The 17507-nt window shown below is 42.0% G+C and overlaps 1 protein-coding gene across 6 annotated transcripts in view; it reads left to right on the forward strand.

Annotated features, from left to right (window-relative positions):
• SEMA5A (semaphorin 5A) overlaps positions 1 to 17507 on the forward strand; it is a 596575-nt gene that overhangs the window by 123491 nt on the left and 455577 nt on the right. For all 6 annotated transcript variants that reach the window (XM_074987855.1, XM_074987853.1, XM_074987858.1 and 3 more), the window contains one exon: positions 14447 to 14647. In XM_074987855.1, the coding sequence (XP_074843956.1) occupies positions 14524 to 14647 (124 nt within the window). In that variant the 5' untranslated portion in view covers positions 14447 to 14523. The remainder of the gene's footprint in view (positions 1 to 14446; positions 14648 to 17507) is intronic.

The following is a 17507-nucleotide window of genomic DNA, read 5'->3' on the forward strand; positions in this document are numbered from 1 at the left end:
TACAGATCAACAGCCAGCTTGTATTTGAGAAATGTCCTCATTGCAGTGGGTGCAGAAAATTTATCTGTGATGGGTTTCCTCCAGGATTCTACCTGGAATTCAGGTACCACTGAACACCCTGACCCGTTGGCATGGGCTCCCTTTAACACTGTACTGCTGTGACCGGTTGCAAACTTACCCTAGCCTGCCTCTTTACCAGAATACATACAGGAAAAATAAGGGATAAGAAGCTGCCGACAAAAACCGTTTTCTGACGACAGCACCTCTGTTGCAATCCCAATTAGCTATGTGACTATGCAAATTAATGTCCATTTCCATTTTTGAGAGCTGTCCTCAGCATCATGCTGCTGGCAGCATGGCTCCGTATAGACGTAGTTGTCAGCTCAAGAAATTTGACCTCTTCCTCAGTGTGGAGAAGAATATTCAACAGCTTTCTGCCCCAAATTATTACTTCTACACACTTGTTTCAGATGAAACAAAACAAGTTTAACTATAAAAGATAGATTTTAAGTGATTTTAAGGCATAGCAAACAGATGAAAGCAGACTACCTAGCAAATAAATAAAAAATACAAAGTTAGCTTAATACGCTACTGTGATTGGGTATTGTGACAATTTCCCCTGTCAGCCCTTGTGGGTCCCTGTGCTTCCTGGTGGTTCTCTGTTGTGCCTCAGAGACTCGCGGAGACTCCTTATCTGCCCAGACCTTCCCAGAGCAGGAGTCTCCGCTTAGCGAGCCATCCTCATCATAGACAAGTCCAGAATGGGGAGGATAAAGCCAGTCCTCTTGCAGGCCTGCGCCTGCTCCAGTGGAGTAATCCTCTGGGGGAGGGTGGGGGGAATCCAGACCTGCCCTCTTCCATGGACTCTGGCCTAGGGTCCCTAAGAGGACAAGAGCCAGCTGGAAGGTCCTGCACCCCTGCCCCAATGTAGCAACCCCACCCTGGGCCACTTCACCCACCGCTTCCCCCGTGGTACCTTCCTGCTCCTGCTCTGCTGTGCACCCTCCAACACCTTCCCTGCTGCTACCAGGTGGGGAGCCTTTTATAGGGAGTGCAGGGCCTCAGCTGACCACAAGTGCAGATTAGACTCACCTGTGGCTAATTCTTAATGAGGCCCCCAGTTGCCTGCCTTAATTGGGTTTACTCTGGGAACAGGAAAGCATTCCCCCACCAGCCGGTGTACCTGCTTTCCAATAGGTGCAGGCTCCTGTAGCCCACAGGCAGCAGTCTGCCACAGTATAAATAGCAAATTCTCACCTAAGTGATGATACAAGTAGGCTGTAGATTCTTAAGGAGCAAGTTGCACTTCCTTACAGCTTGGAATTCCCAGGTGTTCCATTCACAGGCAAAAATTCCTTCAACTTGCATGAAGAAAGGAGGGCCTGGTGTTCCAGGTCTTAAAGAAAGCCTATGAACCCAGCTAGCCCTGCCTCCTTTACCTGTAACCAATGCCAGGTCTGGAGCAAGGAGAAAAGGAAGGAGCCTTGCTCACTTTGGGCTGACTAGCAGGGAGACAGGACTAGGTTCTGTGGTCTCAGGACTAGAACTACAACCTGTCAGCCAACCCCACTGCTCTAGGAAAAGAGAGTGGGGGACATACTGGGAAATCTCATCTAAGGTGAATCAGGAGTATTAGGACCATGCCCTAAACTCAGGGACTAAGTAGGGAGTCGTTCAGGGTTCCATGCCAGTCAGTGGAAAAATAGTGACATTGCAAGATGTAGTCCGGTACCAGGTGACCTGGTCACGTTCCTATAACATTGCAGCAGCCACTACTGGGAGCTGGCTGTCATGTACTCAGGAAAGCTCTCCGGGTGGTAGGTATACTTCCCTATGATGTGTTGTTTTCTCTAATGTTTTGCCCTAATTAGTCCCTTTCCCATCTAGCTAAACAGAATGAAAGTTTCTTGTCTGATGAGCATTTTTCAAGTATAAACACATTTGAAATACAGACACATAGTCAGTATTTCTAACTTCAGACACAAAAATGATACAGGTAGACAAATAGGATAATCAGATGCAGGAATTAATAACCTTTCCAGTGACATCCCACATGATTTATCTTGAACAAAGTACACAATAGCTATGTCATAATCATATAACAATATAGTAAAGAACATGGGGTGCATTGTCATTAAGCCATCTAAAATATTTTGAGGAAACACGATTTAAAGCTAGAGGTTTGAAATAACTATACTGTATTCTGGAAAGTGGTACTTCGCGGGTACTTTGCAGTACTTCACCTCTGTTTTTTTCCATCCTTTTAAAGTTTTGTTTCTTCTGTACTATAAATGAGGCAAAGACATAGTCCAAAGTTCAGAAAAAAGTACTGTGCATGTAAGCCATTCTCTTCCAAAAAGACATTTATTCATCACATTCATAATTTACCCATTGTACAAGCAAGACAAGAGATTCAGTGTGGGGTAAGCAATGACATTTCCAATAAAATTGATTATTTCAGTCCTGAGTATGCAGTTCCCTTCTAAAATATAGTACATTATGTTAGTCCTTGTGAGTATATGTATTTTTGTAGCCAAAGAATTGCTGTAATTGTAGATGTCTAACATGAGGCACTTTAAAGGGGCCTGATTTTCAGTGTTCACCTCTGTGTGAATATCAAGTTTCTTCAAGATCTCCCAAGGTGAGACCTCCCGTCTGACCCTCCATTTGAGACACCCAATGCCACTTCTGAAAATCTTGGCACTGTGTGTGTTAAGTATTTAGTATAGGTAGAGCTAAAAATAAGAATATAATTCAATACAAATGGAAATCTACTGCAGACTATTTATATGCTAGAACAGGGTCAGCGACCTTTCGGAAGCAGAGTGCTGAAATTTGACCTTTTCACCTCTATGTATGGTCCGAGTGCTAGTGATACTTGTTAAAGTCACTAATAGTCCTACTTACAGCAGATTCATTAATAAATAAAGATGCAGAGCTTTACCGTTTAGGTGGTGGTTCATAGCATTAGCTGGTCTTTTGTTAATCCTCAGGTGGCATGGCTTTGAGCAAGCTCCTGGCTGCATGGGGAGGAGGAACAGGGCTGAGCTTCTGCCTCATGTGCTGATGAAAATTGACTTGTGTGCCACTTTTTGCATTCATGCCGGGGGATGCTGACCCCTACCGTAAATCCTCCGTACTCTCGGTGACCCTAGTCTGGGAATACCCCCAATACGTACCTTGGCAGGTGGAGGAGGAAGCAACTCTGTGCACTGCTGCTTCCCTCTCCTCCAGCTGTGGGAATGACAGTGTAGTGACATGTTCCTCTGTGGCTTTTCCCTGCCATGCCCATAGCGGTAAGGGGTAGCACCTGGGAGCATGGAGCCACGTGTGCCTCCAGAAGTGGGGCACCATGTAAGTGCCCCAGCCCTATCACCCTCTCTAGACCAGCAATTTCTTTAATTTGGCATACCTTGTTTTCCAAAGCTGCTGGATAAAGAGGTTCAAGTGTAATTTATTTGCGTTTGATGTCTCAAATTGCAGTAGATCAGCATTTGAAAAGCATGCAAGCATTTATAACATAAACTAATGTAAATGTTAGAAGTAAAAAGTAAGGCTATGTCTACATAAGAAACATCTGTCGACAGAAGTAACTGTCAACAGGGAACGCACAACAGCACTCTGTTGACAGATTGCATGTAGACACAGCTTGCTCTGTCGACAGAGAACTGTCAGACTGCAGCGCCCTCTGGTGCCAGAAAGCAGAATGGCAGCTCTGCAAACTGGGCTGCCCGGCAACTGGAAACCTTCTCTGTTGACATAAGTGTCTTATGCTGTTCTTTTGTCAACATTACTCTGTCCAATTTTTGAGGGATAATACTGTCGAAGAAAATGCGGAGTTCTGCTGATAATCTGTTGGCAGAATGCTTTAAGTGTGTAGACGCTCCCTGAGTTATGTCGACAGAAGGCCTTCTGTTGACAAAATTCTGCAGTGTAGACCCGGCCTAATAGTTTCTTGAAATGTTTTGTTCTTCACTGCCTCTATCCTTTCTGTTAAAGAGCTTTAATGAACTGTGTATAATCCTGACAATTCTAGAGAACACAGTATGGATTAAAGGAACTGTGGTCACTATCAAATGCTGTTAAAATGTTAGAAATATTATATAAAACTGCTCCTTTGGTTCTTGATCATTGTATCCTTTCTGGTATGGGGATGGCTGCTATGGGTAGTACTGTGGTAGAAGTATTTCTAGATTTGAAAGATGTAAATGAACTTTGCATAAACTTTATTTATAAAATGAAAGGTACTGTGGAGTATGTTCTGTTTTTAGAAACTCAGAAGTTGTTCAGTGGAAAAGTGTAATGTAAAGACTTCGAAGGTTGTTGACCTTTGCATCTTAGGTACTATATTCTCACCTAAGAATGTGCAAAGGATAGACAGACAACATACAGTATAGAATATATTGATAGCAAACAGTTGTAAGAACCATCTACAGCACCCAGAGGTAAATCTATAAGATTCAAATGAAGTGACTACAGTTTCACTAGAGCTGTGTTGTCGTCATGCCATAATGAAAGCTGAATATTATGGTCCGTCCTGGCATTATATTTTAATAGAAAATTAAACAATTGCACAATAACTTAGCTTTATAAAAGTATTTGTGAAAGGGTGATGTAGCACCACTCTAGTTTGTGAAAATTACATTTATACATAGTGTTTATAGGAAAGTTCAGTGAATTTCTTGTTTTATCATAATTATAGGGTAGGTTGATTGATGCCTTTGCTGATGAAGCTGTAAGTGTGGGATTTCTTTCCAAACCACAGAGTTTCTTAGTAACAGAGTGTGTAGAATATCTATATAGAAAGTATGGTTTCTCTGCCTGCTGACTTCAAACCACATCCTAGGATTCACTGTTTCACATAAACCAGACTGAACCACAGATTACACACTAATTTGCCTTACTTCATATCCACCTGTGTGTAACATATATGTACAATTCACCTATAAATATCACCAATATTTAAGAATAGAAAAAGTCAACCTTTATTCTGGCATTTCCTATCTTTTGCATGCTTGATGTTGCAATCTTTATATGCCTATTTTTACTGGAGTTTTGTGTGTGTGTGTGTGTGTGTGTGCGCGTGTGTAATATATATTAAAATATATTTATAGGGGTGAGTATGGGCATTCTTTTATCTCAGACTTTGTATGTATTCTGGCTTTGTTTATAGACATCTATTTCTGTGCTCATCTTCTCAATTCTGCCAGCTTTCAGAGGCATTTTTTGCAGCATGCACAGTTTGTGAGTGATAGGCATGTTAATGTGGTAAGGTCCAGTCTTCTAAACAGAAGAAATAAGCCATGAGCTTTTTTACTTACTGAAGACCATGGGGCAAATGACTGGCAGATCCCATGTTAAAAAGGCGGAGTTCTTGATTTTTGTTTTGTTGACTAGAGGACTACGCTGCTCCCACTAGTGCCTCTCAGCCACTGGGAGCCTTGGCCACTGACCAACTTCTTTGCCTCCACAAACAGCTGTTTTGTAACATTCAAGATGCTCTGGGAAGGAGGAAGAGGAATGGGGACATGGCAGACTCTTGGGAGAGGGTGAGGGTGAGGGTTTGGAGGAAGGGCCAGAATTGGGGGTGAGGAAAAAAGAGCAGGGGTGGAAAAAAAGCAGGGTGGAGACTTGGATGGAGGGGCAGGGCAGAAGTGGGATGGAGGCAGACCGGGGTGGGAAGTAGTGGAGCAGGGGCATGACTGGGGCTGAGGACGGGTCGAGCTTCCCCAGCTAGATGAATGGTGTCCCTAACCTATGTCTGTCAGAAGTTGGAAATGGGTGAGGGGAAGGTTCATTTGATTCTGTCTGTTCCCCCGGGACACCTGGCATTGGCCACTATCGTAAGACAGGGTACAGATCTAGATGGACCTTTGGTCTGACCCAGTATGGCCATTCTTATGGCATATGGCATTAACATGCATTGCAATTGCATTAATCAGATATTCAGCCCATCTTTTTTTTTTTTTTTTTAGTGGTAGCCAGTCTAATTTCAAAAGTTGGCACCAGTGATCAAATAGGTGCTACCAAATTGATGGCAATATATTTCTGTGAGTGGTCTTTGCTTTTGGAATTTGGCTATCTCCTTGGTCAGCCAGACTTCCCATTTGTCAATCTTCTGTCCCCAACCCAATGCATTTTTTTCTTTATCCTCTACTGAAATAGAGGAGGGTGTGGCAGTTATGTTAATGGAATGTTTTGTGGTTATGTGCACTGCTTTTTTTTTCCCCCCTCAATTGATGGACAGATGCTTAGAGCTCTGACAAGCCTATTACTGGATTTTTAAAATCAGGGGAAGTGCTAGGCATCAGCCAATTGCAGAGGAGAGTGGCTGGCAAATGGGTTGGTTGCCTGTCTCAGTGTGAAGTAGCTTGTAGAGGAAAACTAATGAGAATTAATCAGTTTAGACCTACAACGAATTCTGGGTACGTGGAGATGAGTGGAAGCAGAAACTGGCTCTGCTCCTTTTGCAGCCAGATTCTCACTAAAGGGGAAAATTGACATATAGCTTAGAGAAGGATGCATGGGCATCAGACATTATCTTTGTCTATGGACCCCTGAGATTTACGCTTCCATCTACATTGCACTCCTTCATTTGAATTGTCATTGAAACATGTCTTTAAAACAACTATTTAATGAAGTAACATAAAAACCTATTTTTTATTTATTTTAGGTGGTCTTACTTGGGATGAACTCATTCTGTAGATACCAAGGTGATAATTGCTTTTTGAATTCACAAAGATGTGAATTCCAACATGGAATTTGGGCTGAGATCGCTCTGAAAATCCGGCTGTCTATCTTCAGCATTAATTTAGATAGTGACCATTACACGAAAGTGCATTTATAATACCAGTGGAAGGAATTTTTTTTACTCTGCCATTTGCAAAAGAGAAAAAAAGCACAACAGAATAAAAGTGTTTGTTTTAAACTCTGTATCTTACGAAGCAAAGGGAAGAAAGATGATCTAAAACTTGATATTTGAGGACTCAGGAAAAGAAAAACGAATGTAGCGTATTGAATAATATCAGGATATCTATGGTGTCAATATATGACATAGTTGTATCGTAGTTTCTGGTTCCAAAGGCAGATCCAAGACTAATTTGGCACTCACAGTGTGCTTATTCAGCCTGCGTTTTGCTGATCGATATTTGTGCAGTGGTACTGATATATTAGTGCAATGTATATTACAACTCCCTTTTATACAACAGCTTATTTTAAAAAAACAAAGCCAATAAATTTTGTAATTCAGAGCTGGACCATAATTTGAGTGCTGTTATTTTTACCTGAGCTGGAATAACTAATAACTTGATTTCATTTTGACTATATGACTTCAGTGTCTTAAGGGAATTATCTCAGGATAAATCCTTTAGGGCTTGCCAATACAGTTACTTTACCTTGAAGGCTCAGCTACTTAAAGTTTTAATTTTTTTCCAACTAATAGCTGTCTTTGCTGGCTGCACTAAAATAGAAATAGACTAAATAAGCTATTGCTCTTTTTTTTAAATCTGCTGACAGATAAAATGAAATATTGCCTTGTTGCAAATAAATAATTTTATTTAATGGACTTCATTTATTTTTACAGTTCCCCATGGCAAACTGAACATAAACAAGTAAATGAGAGAAAAGCCTAATAACAAGCCCCTTAGAATATAAAATATAAAATAAGGTCACTGGAGTGAAACATTATTGAAATATATAAAATAGTTTAATGGATTTTTTTTTCATTTTGCACCATTAGGTCATTTTATATGGCTGTAAAATGTTAACTTGTCCTAACTCCAATATGATTTTCTTGGGTAGAAAATCCCTTTGCAGATTCTATTTGTAATACAGTGGATCTAGCAGCACCATGATAGTTAAAAGGCTGTCAATGTTTCCAGCATCAAACTAATTTTGAAAAGTTTGACTTCGCCAGTGAAATTACCTTTAGAGTGAAACTTGGCATAAGAGGGGTAAGAGAGAGTCAAAAATCCATATGCAAACTTTTGGGCTCCCTTTGACTTCTGTCTCAGGCACAATATGGCTTCCAGAAATAGGAGCCACATCAACTGACTAGTCAATAAGGAGGACTTGGCTAGGTCAGGGCAAGTTTCTGGCTTGTTCAGACTCTTAAATTGTACTTTTACAGCATCAGGACTGCCCCCGTATTGAGACTAATACTGCTGAAATTGATTTCATTACAAATTGAAGGAAACCAACTTCTCAAGTGAAAAGAAATTCAAGAGGTTGAAAGAAAAATAGATCCCTAACTGTGTAAAGTACAGGTTGAACCTCTGTAGTTTGGCATGCTTTTGTCTGGCAACTTCCATGATCTGGCATGATTTTAGTTAGCCATCTATCCAGCGATCATGGATGTGGCCAAGTTTTCTTTGCTCCCATAAAGCTTGTTTACAGCCACCAGTCCTGGCTCTCAGTGTTCTGTGCTGTTATTTAGCTGTAGTTTACCCCTACAAGTCATCTAAGAGCCCAATAAGCAATGGAAGTGTTGGTAATGCTGCTAGACAATGTTGACCTGTCCATAGTCTGGCAAATTCTTTGGTTCGGCTCTGGTCAGATCCCGAGGGTTCTGGACTAAAGGGGTTCAACCTTTATATGTTTTCTGTGTGTAAATGTGTGTGTTTATAGCTCTCACAGGCATCACTGATTCCTTTGTCTCAGTAGAAGCTGCAGTGGTGGGTCTTAGCGAGCAGTATGTCTTCTGTAATTTAACGAGCTATCTTATGGAAGGTGTTCACGTTTCTTACTTGAGATTTAATTTGGGGAGAAATCTAAATGAAGCAAGGACTAAAATAAAATAAAGTAACTTTGACCACTTTAGGTAAAACTTCGTCAAGAATGATGATTATAGAGATCAGAGCATTTTGTAAGACTACACTGAACCAAGCAATAAGAATGAAAGGCTACAGAGAGGTCGTTTCACTCCATTATATATCTTTATTTTACTTTTTTATTATAACAGTACAAAGTTTCTTCTATATCAGCAAATTGGAATGTAGAAAGGTTGTATGAACTGCAGTAGAACATCTTTGTGTCTCTTTTAGGATTAGATGTCCATTATGTTCCAAGAATTAGACTGAAGACTGGATTACATGGTCATTCAGGGAGTAAGATGTAATAAGAGCCCTTTCCCAATACTTATGTGTGGGCTGACTTATGCAGAAACTGTGGTAGATACGTTATCTAGAGCCTAGAAATTTCCAGCACCTATTGAGCAAGAAGCATAATTGTGATAGGTACTTAGTAAAGAGACTTAAGTATGACTACCAAGTACACCCTTTACAAAAGTATTTTTAAATACGAGTAGAAGTGTGCTGTGAAAATAGCACACAGGTATTTGAAAGTAAAACTAGACGTGCAATCACAGAGACTTTCAAAGCCCATACTGTCTACAATTGTCTACTAAATAGATGGACAGTTCCTAAATAATGTAAGCACATAGTGAAAGAAAAAAGAGGAATAATGAAATTGTAATCATATACACCAATAAATATGGGATAAGAATGAGAAAAATTCTTAGGCTGTGTCTACACTGCAAAAATAACTTCCAAGTTGCTGATTTCGAAGTACAACTTCAAAGTTAAGCATCCACACACACCATACTTCAAAGTTCAGCTTTGAAGTAGGGCACTACTCCATTCCCAGGAATGAGTAAGGACTTGGAAGTTGGGAAAAATGTGTGTAGACTCTCTGCTGGCTCCTTTGAATTAGTGCCTAACTTCGAAGTTGACTTCAAAGTTAGTTACTAGTGTAGACGCACCCTTATAAAAGTAAATACCTTTATACATTTCCTCTCTCTCTCACTCTTTCACTCTATTTTGTACAGACAGCATATCATTCAGTGAAATGGGCATTTTTCTTCAGGAACAACATGATCTTCAACATATCATTTGGAAGGTGATTCCTTCTCAGAAAAAGGATTTGTCAAGTTCTGCTGAATAGTCTTTGCCCGGATCAGATCTTAGCAGAGGTATCAAACTGCTTTTCAGTTGATCCAGGTTGTACAGTGCATCACTGAGAAATTGCATCCCAAAAGATTCAGATGCCCCTTTATCATTACAGTCACAGAAATTAGTGATAGCTTTGGACGTGGTAGGCTGAGCTTTAGTACTATAGCTTTAGTACTATAAATCAAAAAATTCAAAAAATTTAAAAAAAAAATTTCTTTGCAGTTTTTTTCTGATCCTGGTTGTGCAGCCAATACTCTTATTAGTGATAATGGAAGTTACAGATGTGTGCACTATAGGAAAGGAATATTTCATAAACATTCCTTTGTTTGATATAATTTGTATCATATAAATCAGAAAAGTTTTACACTTTATCTTTATTAAATGTGTAGAGCAGCTCAATAAAATCACATATGCCAGTTTCTAGCATTGTCATCAATTGTTCATTTTGGTGAATAGCTCAGTTAAGCTCCCTATGGCACAAGATCTCTGAGCTATCATGTTAAGTTGTTAGCACTTGAACATTTACTAATGTTAGAGCTAATAGATTTGGATTAGATCCTGAATATACATAGTGCTTTAAGTATTCTGCCAGTTACAAAATACAATCTATGGGGGAGCAACTGGTGCCTTTGGGGAAAGGTGTGCAGGAAGGGCCAACAAGGGGAGCAGGCCAGGGGTAAGTGGGGCACCCCACTTAGCAATTAAAATTTCGGTCACAGGAGTTGGGTGTACAAGTTGTTCTTCGAGTGACTGCTCATGTGCATGCCAAGTTGGGTGTGTGCTGGTGCATGCTCAGTAGCCGGAAGCTTTTTGCCCTAGCCAGTAGCCCTAGGGTTGGTGTGGCGCCCCCTGGAGTGGTGCCAATATGGCGACCAATATATGCACCACCTGACTCCCTCCCCGCTCAGTTCCTTTTTGGTGTGCTGTCAGTTGCTGGAGAGCTCTCTCTCCTTCATAGTTGGCTAGTAGCCATCACTTGCAAATTAGTTAGTAATTAGTGTAAATAGTTGTAAATAGTTTATAGTTACCTTTCACTTGTAAATAGTGTTTAATTAATAATCAGTGAGCTGAGGCAGGACTTCAACCCCTGTAAGCGCTTCAGCGCCAGGAGATGCCTGGCTCCCTGGGTTTCAAAACCTGTTCAGAATGTGGCAAGCGAATGCCTAAGAGCGATTGGCACAGGATTTGTTTGATGTGCCTCAGTGAGGCACACCTTTGCGAATGTTGCACCATCTGTAAGGCTTTCAGACCTAGGACTCTAAAGGACGGAGCGCAGCATTCAAAAGTCCTGCTAATGGAAGCGGCCTTGCACCTGGACGTTTCCCCTGTGGGAGCTCAGAGCGCTGCATCATCAGTGCAGAGCCCTCCGGCACCATAGGTGCAGGCAGAGAGCTCCCAGTGTCGAGACTGGGGTTGGCGCCTAGCGCATCAAGGTGGCACAGAAGCCAGTCCCCAGTGCCTTGCAAGAGGCAGTCTCCTGAAAGGGCCAAGCACCGAGAGTTCTCCAAGGTGTCTGCCAGAGCACACCAGGAGTCGGGTCTTGAAGTACAGGCATTGACGCCGGTGTGAGGCAGGAGCCCGTGCTCTCTGAGGCTGCCCTCAACATTGGAGGCATTCAGTGCAGTGCAGGGCCTGTTACAGATCACAGTGCAGGGACCGACACCACGACAGGAGTCCTCACTGCCACCGGAAGGACCATTGCAGGCGCACATGCAAGTGCAGACCAATGGGCAGGTGTCATCCTTTATGGCACCGTCACAGTTCCTGGAACTGGATCAGCCTCCACGAGGTGGACCTATGGTGACCCCATTCAGCATGCCTTATCATACAGCACAAGGGAGACAGGAACCTGCACAAACCATGGCCCCGTGGCCCGCACTGGTCATTGGCATCGGAGTCTGACGCTTGTTACTCCAGCTCAGTCAGGAGCGGGAGCATGAGGTCAGTGCGCTGGAGTGGACGTCGGCACTGGATTCGTCACCCTGAAGATGGGGATTGGTAGGTGTCTTCTCAAGACGCTCCCCGCCCCCCAAGTGGCCCTTTTAGAAAGTCCAAACAGCAGTTTGTGGCAGTGGGAAACAGGATTAAGGGCCTCTTGGTCTCCTCCCAGTGGGTCTCCTCCTGCATTAAGGAATGCCGGAAGCTGGTGCGGTCCTCCCGCCCCCGATCAGAGCTCACTCTATCAGAGCTCAAGCTTCCTCAGCATTATATCTGGCTAGAGTCCCTATCCAAAATATCTGCAGGGCGGCCACCTGGTCCTCCATACACACGTTCACGGCCCATTACGCATTGATGCAGCATGCTAGAGATGACACTGCAGTAGGCAAGGCTGTGCTACATTCTGTCCGGGGCTCTGACCCACCTCCTAGGCATCAGCGAGTATTCACCCAACTTGGAATGCACGTGGGCAATCACTTGAAGGAAAAAAAGACAGTTACCTGGATGTAATTGGTGGTGTTCAAGATGTGTTGCTCATGTCATTCCAAAACCCTCCTGCCTTCCCCACTGTCAGAGTAGCTGGCAAGATGGACCTGAGTGGGGAGCGGGGTCAGGCGGTGCATATATTGGTCGCCATATTGGCACCACTCCAGGGGGCACCATACTGACCCTATGGCTATTGGCTTGGGCAAAAATCTTCCGGTTACTGGGCCTGCGCCAGCACACACCCAACTTGGAATGGAGATGAGCAACACATCTCAAAGAACACCGGTTATGGAACAGGCAACTGTATTTTACGTATGGATCTGTGGATGGTGGATGTTTCAAGGATGTAGAAATTACTGTAATATGGGATCTATCACCTGTAGGTCATTAGCTTGAATTTGACCCAAGGAGGTAGTGATGGAAAGTCATCACTGTTTTGTGGTCTGTTAAAAACAAACTGTTGACCTCTGTAAAGATCTTATTAGAAAGCAGCTCTTGCTGCTGGTACATCAGCACACAAGGCAGTCTCGTGGGCCATCTCATCAGAGCAGTCGGGGCTGAATGGACATGGAGACTTAATAAATCTCTTATAGCTTGATATACCTGCAGTTGGAGGCACAATGCAGGTGAACCTTCCCTCCTAGTACCTGTCTGTGATATACATATGCTGTGGATAGGCAGAAAATACATCCTCCAGGATTGTCAGTCTGGCATATGGCACAAGCAACATGCAGAGTAAAATGAAGGTACATTGTCTTTGCTTTAATATGCTTAGTATGGAGCAAAAGCCACTCTTTGCTTTACTGAGGAGAGTGGACCCAGCAGCTATGGATCTAAGTGAGGATGAGGCAGAAGTAGCTCCATGTCATAGTCACCACAAGGTTTGGAGGCAACAAGGTTGCCTTGTTAGGGCAGTTGAAGAGGAGGAAATGGTTACAGTGAGGCATCTCAGCTCTCCTCTCAGCCCTATGGGCTGACCTCATCAGGAGGGCCCTGCACAGATACAAAATTGGTATCTGCATCTGCAAGAATGAATTGCAGATATCTGTGCCCACGCGCAGAAATGAAGATACCGATGCGTATTTGCAGTGACCTAGATATAACATTTGTATCTGCATTCATATCCTCAAAAATAAGCTGTGGATATCTGCATCCACATCCTATAGATGGGGATACCTGCTGCTATGAAGTAGATATCTGCAAATTTACAGGGCTGTACTCATCAGCATGAACATATATTAGGTCTCCTTTCACTGAGCAACAACCAGAAGCCCCTTTCAGAGGGTTTTGGAAGGCAATGATCAGTGTGCTAACCTGATAGGAGCATGATTTCATGGGTGGGAGGTAACACAGGTATTTTGGTACAGCCCTGGAGATCTCTGTGGATCTCAGGAAAATAGTAGGTTTCTGGGGGCTCTGAAATTTCTTTGGATGCTGCAGGATAGCAAATCCTACTCTCACATGGAAACAATCAGATGGAAAACGAGGGTCTGGTTCCATGGAAGTTGCTGGCAAGGTTCCCATTGACTTGAGTGGTGTAGAATTGAGTCTTGTGTGAGAGTAAACTTGGTTTCCAGTATCTTATGTGGAAATAGGCTTGGCACAGAGTGGTTCAGCCCAGGGCATGTCAGTAATGTGAGTAGGTTACATGAGTAGTTTTAAAAGACCTCTTGGGTTGTAGTATCTGAAGCTGATTTCTTCAATATCATGTATTCCAACTTAAGAAAATATTGCTGTTCTACAAGTTGCTTCTGAAAGAAAATGCTCTATGTGTAAAGAAGATCTCTTCTTACACGTCACAAAGTGGGACAATATATTCAAAATATAACAAAACAAATGTTTCTGCATGCCAGTGGTAGACAAAAGTATGCTTTTTCAATAATTCCCAAGGTCATGGAAATGTAATTGACAATTTTATGTTGTAAAATTACAAAAAGCTGTTGTTCACTTTTGAGGCATCAGATTCCACAGGGAAAGAAAATGAAGGATTATTTTTCATTGCAAACCTAACCAATTCTTTAGTTTTGTATTAGCAGTCCTCAGTGTCATTGGATTATTTTCTTTGCATTCTTCAGGTTCTTTCCACACATGAACACAAGGAAACTTACCAGTTAAAAGAAGAGTGACCAGTGTGGAAGACAGCGTGACCACCATGAAGGGAAACGGTCTGGTTGCTTTGCTCATTGCAGGCTTGGCACTCATAGGAATCATAGTGTCTGCAGCAACAGAAGATTCCCAGTGTCAGCGAGCAGAGCATCCTGTTATAATGTATACAGGTAAGGAGCAATTGTCTTCCTCTTCCAATCCAGTCTTCCAAAAACGGGATGAATACCATACAAACCTGTTACTTCTGGAATTTTTTGTTTATATCCCACATTAGTGGCAGGGCTGATAGCCTCACCAGGACACTGGGCAAGGCGGTTTGGGGGCTGAGCTAAGCCCAGGAAGGGGTGGGACCTCCCATTGGCTGGCCTGCACATTGGCACCAAGTGAAAATTAGTGTAGCACCCTCTGCTTAGATGCTTGTCGATATTAGTCCATATTTCAGAAATCAACAGACAGTTTCAACTCAGAAGAGACTCAGTCCTTGAACCATAGCAAAACTACAGGTTGGGAAGGATTAAACTGCATTGGCAGAACTGTGTGTTGAAACTTGCCCAGTGTTTGACCTTGCTGGTCTATACCCTTTTCAGTGCAGTTAGTGTTTCTCTTTCATTAGGTTTGAACTGACTCATACAGTTTAAAAATATAATAAAATCAAAAGCTTTCCATTGCTACTCAGCATGGGCATTGAGTGATGCTCCAAACTATTAAATCAGCCAAACCAGTATGTATCTGAGCATCCTCAGCTGCAGGGTGAAGGCTGATGCATTCACATTTGTGTCAGGCCTCTAGAACGCCACTCCTGTCCAGGCTGTCTGGGCGATCTTACAAGACACAGCTCTAATTCTGAGTTAAACAGAGAGGAGGCAGGGAGCAGAGGCTATTTGAAATATATCTCAGACAGTAATGCAAATGATTTTATGAACATTGCTCACAATTCTCCTCTCAAGGTGCTCACAGTACTAGCTCTCTCATTTTTATTTGTAATTAAAACACAAAATGGATGAACACAACAGTTTCTGAATAGATTGCATTTTCTGTCCTTTTGGTTATCGCTTACAGGTTGAACCTCTCTAATCTGGCACTCTGTCATCTAGCTATATCTGTAGTCTGGCGTGATTTTAACTAGTTGTATATCCACTCATCATTGATGTGGCCAAATTTCCCATGGTCCCATAAAGTTTGTTACAAGCCACCAGTCCTGGCTCTCAGTGTTCTGTGCTGTTATTTAGCTGTAATTTACCCCTAAATCTTTTCTAAGATCCCAATAAGCAGTGGAAGTGTTGGTGATACTGGTAGATCATATTGACTTCCTATGGTCTGGCAAAGTCTCTTGTACAGCACAAGTCAGATACCGAGGGTGCTGGATGAGAGAAGTTCAACCCATCCAATTGAGTATAGTGCTCAGATTGACAAATGGATAAATCAGAATACATGTTAATTAGGTCTTTCTCTCCTTTTCACCCTGAAGTAGGGAGGATGGTGGTTGCATTGCCTATTCCATATAGAAGTAACATTTGCCACTACAAGATCCCAGGATCCTATCTAGCAGAGTTCTCAGTTCTTAGCATGATCCACTGAGCTGAGACCCTGCTTTGTTTGCAAATTTATTTTTTAATTACTTAGTTTCTGATTCCTGGGGTAATTGCTATTAAAAACCCCCGCTCATTAGCCTTACTAATTATGCCTGCCTTTGATGTAATTCTTAACAAAGTGAGTCTGAAAAAAAAAAAAAGAGACAATTCTTCAGGACAAGTTTTTACAATTAACTTATTCGGTTTCATTACCGTCTGAATTTAATATTTATAGTTTTATCTCATTATGCTAATAATACCATGCTATTTTTATTATTTGTTGATTGATTTAAAGTTTGCCCTTTAGGTTAGCTAGTTACAGGGCTTCCAAAGAGAACTGTATGTGTGGATATGTACTATCATACTCTACTTTTCAAATTATCTTCAGCAAGCGTAAAGATATGTACACCTCTATTATATAAAAGAAAAAAAAAAAACCTTACATCTCCTCAAATACCAATTCTTACTTTGATAAAGTGGTATCAATCACTATTTTGGAAGAAAAAAAATTGTTGTAAATATTTATTTTGGAAAGTTTGGAACCATTTAATCATGTGTACTGAACAAGAAGTTGGTTTGTAAAGAATTTATTGCTGCAGTTGTTAAGTATAATGAAAACAAATGCTGAATTATCATAAATTATTGTCATAAATTGTTAACATCACGCGTTATATATTCAGTCTGGTAAGACGCAGAGGAAATGATTCTGAGATCCAGTATTTGAAGGTTAACTGTGATACAAAGAAATTAATTTTAACATCAAGTCTTCAATTCAGTGGGATCCTACAAAGAATATACTACTCAGTATGAGAGTATCATTGGAGCTCTTCATGGATACAAAATGCGCATCTGCACCGTAGTCACAAAAATGAGCTGTGGACATTCACAAATTTGCAGGGTTCCCGATACAAGATTTGTATATGCATCTGTTTCTGCAAAAATGAGCTATGGATAGAAAGAGAATATCCACAGATTTGCAGAGCTCTAAGTATCACACTCTAACTGTATTATAAGTGGAGCTGGCAGCATCGCTTGTAGATAAGGTTGCCTGAGCCCCTAGTGTTGCCAACTCTTGTGAATTCATAACTTGTGAGCTGGTTTGTGTTGTCTTGCATCAGATACAGAAGGCTTTCAAGTGATTTTTAGCCCTGTTGAAGGGGATGGGGGAGGATGGAAGATCCATCTGATTGGCTGTTTTCTCCACTTCTCTGGCTCCTGGGCAAGAAGAGCCAATCAGGGCTGCTGCAGGAGAGAAGCCAATCTGTCTGCTGTCTTCTAAGAAGTGTTTGGGTAGAGGAGGGGGAGCAGTTGATACCATTCTCACAGGAGGGGAGAGTGCATGACATAGCAGACTCCACTCCCTCATCCTCCCTCTGCTCCTGTGAATAATGGGTCAGTCTGCTCTCTTCTGTTTCTGCTCTTCTAGGCACTGCTCTGGTCCTTCAATACTGACCTGGGA

This window comes from Carettochelys insculpta, chromosome 2, assembly GCF_033958435.1.
Source record: "Carettochelys insculpta isolate YL-2023 chromosome 2, ASM3395843v1, whole genome shotgun sequence".
Taxonomy (NCBI): Eukaryota; Metazoa; Chordata; order Testudines; family Carettochelyidae; genus Carettochelys; species Carettochelys insculpta.